Source organism: Bombyx mandarina, chromosome 16, assembly GCF_030267445.1.
Source record: "Bombyx mandarina strain Sakado chromosome 16, ASM3026744v2".
Taxonomy (NCBI): domain Eukaryota; kingdom Metazoa; phylum Arthropoda; class Insecta; order Lepidoptera; family Bombycidae; genus Bombyx; species Bombyx mandarina.
The window spans coordinates 1,598,703-1,604,702 of record NC_143222.1 but is presented as its reverse complement, the minus strand read 5'-3'; the positions used below and the strand labels follow the sequence as shown (position 1 = coordinate 1,604,702).

At 40.7% G+C, this 6,000-nt stretch overlaps 1 protein-coding gene across 6 annotated transcripts in view; it reads right to left on the bottom strand.

The window, feature by feature from the left end:
* Positions 1–612: 612 nt before the first annotated feature.
* The window catches only part of Prestin (solute carrier family 26 member prestin), a 63,852-nt gene continuing 58,464 nt past the window's right edge, over positions 613–6,000 (bottom strand). For all 6 annotated transcript variants that reach the window (XM_089733851.1, XM_089733847.1, XM_089733848.1 and 3 more), the window contains 3 exons: positions 5,003–5,191; positions 3,515–3,641; positions 613–2,350 (listed from right to left, as the gene is read on the bottom strand). In XM_089733851.1, coding sequence (XP_089589977.1) covers positions 2,202–2,350; positions 3,515–3,641; positions 5,003–5,191 — 465 coding nt within the window. In that variant the 3' untranslated portion in view covers positions 613–2,201. The remainder of the gene's footprint in view (positions 2,351–3,514; positions 3,642–5,002; positions 5,192–6,000) is intronic.

The following is a 6,000-nucleotide window of genomic DNA, read 5'->3' as shown; positions in this document are numbered from 1 at the left end:
CCACCCGGGCATTCTTGCACTTTTTAAATTTGTATCCCAATTGCTCAGTAATAATTATCCTTTATGTTTCCTTTTCAGGATTATGTTTTTCCCTTCACTGTGTATGACCTTTCCTTTCATTTTTGTTGTCCACAACAATCCTCTCGAAGTAAAAAAAAAATGAACGTTAAGCGTTCAATAGCAACAGTTCAACAAAAACTTAACAAAAATAGTCCATTAATGTAACTAAGCTTCAACAAAAAAAATTTTTTTTCGGGTAGAGGGCCGAACCTCCTACGAGGTCCCCGCGCTAAAGGGGCGCGCGGGGTATGTGAGACTCAACGATCTGCATGGTGTTGTGAGCAGACCGCGGGCCCAAAGATTTTAGGGCCCACCCACTAAACGACTCCCCTGCACTCTTACACACGACGTCCGATCCCCTCCGAGGTCAGAACCCGGATGAGGTAGGGGTTTATCGCGGTCAACACTACAACCAGACGGCGCGGCTCACCCCAAGGACGCCCAGCCTTCGAGGCGAATCGAAGGCTCTGAAACGTCGGCCGTCTCGGTACGGCAGCCCGTCAGGCCGCCCAGACGGTGCCGCTGGTGTCCTGGAATACCCCGCGGAACCAGAACCAGCCTGCCGGGTCGGAACGCGATATGCCGTCGACCGGTCGCTCTATTACTCCTCGGCAGCGCGCTAGAGTGCTGGTAGCGCGCCGCGCGGCCTCTACCCCCTCAGGCCGCCCCTTGACCTTCACCGGGGGGAGGCCGCTACCTAGAGGGTTCAACAAAAAACCTAACAAGAACAATTAAAAAAATTAAAATTCAACGGATAGGGAGACGAAAATTCGTATGACGCGTGTCGGCGACAAAGATGCTAACCGTACTGACGCGACAGGGCGATCGCGGGAAGGTGAGCGGGGAAGCGGGCGGGGCGCCGCATTCCAGCGAGGTGCAAACTTGGTTTGGTCGAGTTGTAGATACAAATGATACGTATGAAGTATAATATACAATCATCCGTATTAGTATCTATATTATTATTATAAATTATAAAGTGTGTTTGTTTGTTTGTTTGTTTGTCTTTATTTCACGTCAAATGAAGTAACGGTCAGCGATGCCTGATACAAAAAATCGTCACCGAAAAATGTCCTTTATATGGTACGCAATAAAATACAATTTAGGAACAGTTGTCGCGCAAAGTCAATGCCCCCTCGATCTCCAAGGAGGCTGTTTTGCTTTATATTACAGATTCAATTAAAACAACTTACTGAGACGGTTAGTTTCTATGCTTTGTCCAGTGAATCGATATTAAAATTATTCCTCACTGAAAGATTCGCATAAGATGTATAAATATAATTAATATGCCATTACCAAATACATTTTCAAAGGCCAAATAACTGGCATAAAATATTTGGGATTATCAAAATTGTCTTACAGAGTTTTAATAACGTTTTTCTTATTATTTTAATAGAATAATCAAATTACATAGTTAATTTTTTTTTGAGAACATTTCAATTTCAAGTCAAATAAATTATGTAAATAAATAAATAAATGTACAACTTTGGTGAAACGTCTATCTGCCTTTCTTAAATAATAATTGTTCACGGTGTAATCAATACAAGTAAACAAATAATAATATTCATAAGAAGAATGTAACGATACGTAACTATATACTGTATCTAAAACAATCATAATTACATTTTTATGCCGTAACTAAATAGTTTACCTTCTTCTAGAATTAACACTATTCCCCTGTTCCGATAACGTTATGTACTACTTACTGCCTAAGCGTGATCGAACATTTTATGCCGATACTAAATAATAATTATGCCGAACAGCGGGATCGGCATAAAACGAACCCATTCAATTCATAGCCGTTCGAATTATTTATTTTATTTTTTATTGCATTGATTTGTGGACGAGCTCACAGCTCACCTGGTATTAAGAGGTTACCGGAGCCCATAGACATCTACAACGTAAATGCCGCCACCCAACCTGAGATATGAGTTCTAAGGTCTCAGTCACAGCGGCTGCTCCGCCCTTCAAACCGAAACGCATTACTGCTTCACGGCACAAACAGGCAGAGCGGTGGTACCTACCCGTGCGGACTCACAAGACGTCCTACCACCAGTAAAAAAACAGTTCAACCAATCGACAAGTCTCCGTGCCGTTACTAAATAAATCTTACACGTTTTTTATTAGCTCTAGTTCGTTTGGTCTCACGGCGCTATCGTGACGGGTACGTCGTGCTTTCTTGCCTCTGATACGTTGTAGTAAACGACCGCGTCGTGCACGGTCGGGAACGTGTCCAACTGAAGTCTCTCGGCCTCCAAATTGTTGTATCTCTCGATCATTTCCAGCACGGGCCCTGTAAGGACACATTCTATATTCGTGACGTAGCCTCTGTTTTTTTATAATACCCGCGACGACGCTACGGGAATGTTTCGAAATTTCAAAAATGGTGCGCATGTAAGAAGTGAAACTTCTTTTACGGTGTGTAGTATTGTGGATTTCTTCTTTTTTTTAATCCTTAAATCAAATTTCTCTTGTAATGCTAAAAATCTCTTGTAATGCATAAGAGAAACGACCTAGCTTTGTACTTTCCCTCTCCACGGTTCGCGAGATGCTCTGTCTATTTTCTCATACTCTGTATGTTTTTACTCTAGCCGTAATGAATCTGTCGCGAGTTAAATTTTACTCTCAACCCGCCTAAAGAAGTTTCACTTCAAAAACCTTTATATACTTCGGACAAAGGGATGGACATTTTTAGATTGTTATTGAAAGATCTGAAAAGCCTGGTAATTTTTATTTTTTGCTATCACTAACTTGCGAAATAACGGTACAAAGTTTATGGCGGGCAACCATCACAGAAGACAAGATATTTGACAGATGCCTGAATCTGGCTTACGAAATTTTCAGAATATTATTATACTAGTTCCGAATAACAAAATTGGGAACGTCGGTCTACCGAGGAATTACACCTGCCCGGTAAAAAATCTTTCCTTCTTAGTAATCTTCACATGTTTTTTAGTGAAAACCATTTTTTTTATCGCCATCACTTTTGTTAAGGCGTTTATTTAGGGCACCATCATTCAGCCTGTTTCGCTCCTAAAGAGTCTGACAAAGACGATTGATATCTATGGGTCGTTGTGTAATTCAGGGCGATATTTAATATGGCTACAAGGGACAAATCACAGCCGCTCATTGCGCCCTCAAACAAAATTTGGCTGTACCAACAAAATCAGAAGCTGATATGCTTTTTTTTACTGCTTAGATGGATGGACGAGCTCACAGCCCACCTGGTGTTAAGTGGTTACTGGAGCCCATAGATATCGTAAATGCGCCACCCACCTTGAGATATAAGTTCTAAGGTCTCAGTGTAGTTCAAACCGGTCTCAGTTCCAAACCGAAACGCATTACTGATTCACGGCAGAAATAGGCAGAGTGGCGGTACCTACCCGCGCGGACTCACAAGAGGTCCTACCACCAGTAAAAGCACACTGAAATACGTGTAAATGTTGATGGGTCTTACCGTTAGCTCCCGCCAATAGCACAGTAATATTGCTGCTAACTAGTTCTCTCTGAACTGCTATCAAACTCTTGATCCCGGGCGCGTCAACGTATGACAAAGCGGTTGCGTCTATTATCACACATTGTACCTGGAACAACACGGAATGAACTCAGTTCTGAGGTCACAATAATAGTACATTACCCCTAAATAATATACCTACTCATAAAATAAAATAAATGTTTTTTAATTTTTAAATAAACTGCTACTAATTGAATAAGAACTGTCTGATGAACTCATATTTTTTTAATACTTCACTGTTAAATTTTATTGCCTTTTGTTTATTTTACTTTTACACTAAACACAATATTGCAAATTACCCGAGCACAACAATGGCGGAGAATTTTAGGTGCGTGAGAGCAGACGTAGACACTAACGCGCATGCGCACTTGTCAGTACCCAGGGAGGAAAAGTTAGACTTTCTTCTCTGTACAGCGGGATGAAAATGGAACTTTCGGCGTTGGTAGGAGAAAAAAGGCTTTGTCGCAAAGGCCGCACGCAATTGTTACTCTAGGGCCCTTTAATAAGTGCATGGTTACAATCAAATAAGTACAAATGTAACAGGTTCGTTGGAAGTGAAAAGACTGACGCTCCAAAACACCACTGCGTCCACACCCTGTACAAAAGCTAAAGCATTTGGAATATACAGGGTGTCACTTTTTTGACATAATAACGTTTTATAAATCAACGAACACGACGGCTACACGCAAGAAAGACCGTCACGTTCCACCTGAGCAGAGAGGCACGATCGGCTAAGCGTTGGCTTGTGACACATTTATCTCTTTTCTCGTGTGACGTCACAGCTAATAGTTCGAATAGTTCTGCTAATGACGTCATTACGTAAAACTATAATCCGTAAACCGACTTTACAGACAACAAATTAATTATTTTTTGTCTAACCACAGAAACTAGTTAGTCCCCCTGTAGTCGAAATTCGACTATAATTAATTGAAATTATAAGTTTGTACACTATTATGATTCTATTGTCAAAGGCTTATTTATTATACTTCTCTAATCACAGATTTTGCCAAGACTACACTTTAGACAAATACTAATGAAGACAAACAATATTTAATCTATTCTAAATTTGACCACAGACTAAAAGCAATAAGAATAGTTTGATAGTAACCAAATAGTATGCATGCGTGTGTGTGTCAAATACATCGTAGTGTGTGTAATGTTTTTTCTTATTGATTTAATGTATTTTTATGCATAATTTACAAAAAATATTAACATTCTGCACTCCATCTCTATAATCTCTATAAGTGTGGAAAATTTCATACTTCTCCGTCCGCGAAATTTTCATAAAAAGGGGTACAAAGTTTTTGCTTCACGTATTAATATATAGATAATCTACTGTTACCTATGGTGCTACCTATGGACACTGTCAACTTAACAGCGAGTGGATTGTGGGTTTGTGCAATAAAAGTAACGAGGCCTATCCATATTAACCTTGTGACTGATACTGGGATCCCATTCGTAGGATTCGCTCTTGGTGAGGTTGTTGTCCTCGTCGTGCGTCACGACCGCCGGCTTCATGTAGCCGATCTTCCGGAAGAGAGTCGACCGGAACAGGTTCTTGCTGGCGAAGTTCAAGCCGCCGCAGTAGTGGAATATCTTGATGCCCGGCAGCTCTTCTGCCTGGCGACGAAAAAAAAAAAACATGTGTACAATTCACACGTGGCAGAAATGAAACCTTAAAAATTAAAATACAATTATCCTAAATGTCTGCGTATATCGTCGCTTGAAAGGCAAACATGACTAAGCGACAATAACTGCTTTGTACATAAATGATAGGCAATAACCATATTCGATGCGCAAAAAAAATATATTTCTAGGTCTATTAAAATCATTTCAATCCTACAGCTAGATTCGTTAAAATATTTTTTTTTTCAGGTATTTCAACTTTAAATTAGTCTAACTAGTCTGTAAAGTTTACGCGTTTTTTTTTTTTTTTTTTTTTTTTTTATTGCTTAGATGGGTGGACGAGCTCACAGCCCACCTGATGTTAAGTGGTTACTGGAGCCCATAGACATCTACAACGTAGACGCGCCACCCACCTTGTGAGATACAAGTTCTAAAGTCTCAGTATAGTTACAACGGCTGCCCCACCCTTCAAACCGAAACGCATTACTGCTTCACGGCAGAAATAAGCAGGGCGGTGGTACCTATCCGCGCGGACTCACAAGAGGTCCTACCACCAGTAATTACGCAAATTATAATTTTGCGGGTTTGATTTTTATTACACGATGTTATTCCTTCACCGTGGAAGTCAATCGTGAACATTTGTTGAGTACATATTTCATTAGAAAAATTGGTACCCGCCTGCGGGATTCGAACACCGGTGCATCGCTTCAACACGAATGCACCGGACGTCTTATCCTTTAGGCCACGACGACTCCAGCGTTGTCGCTTAGTCACGTTTGCCTTTCAAGCGACGATTATGTAAA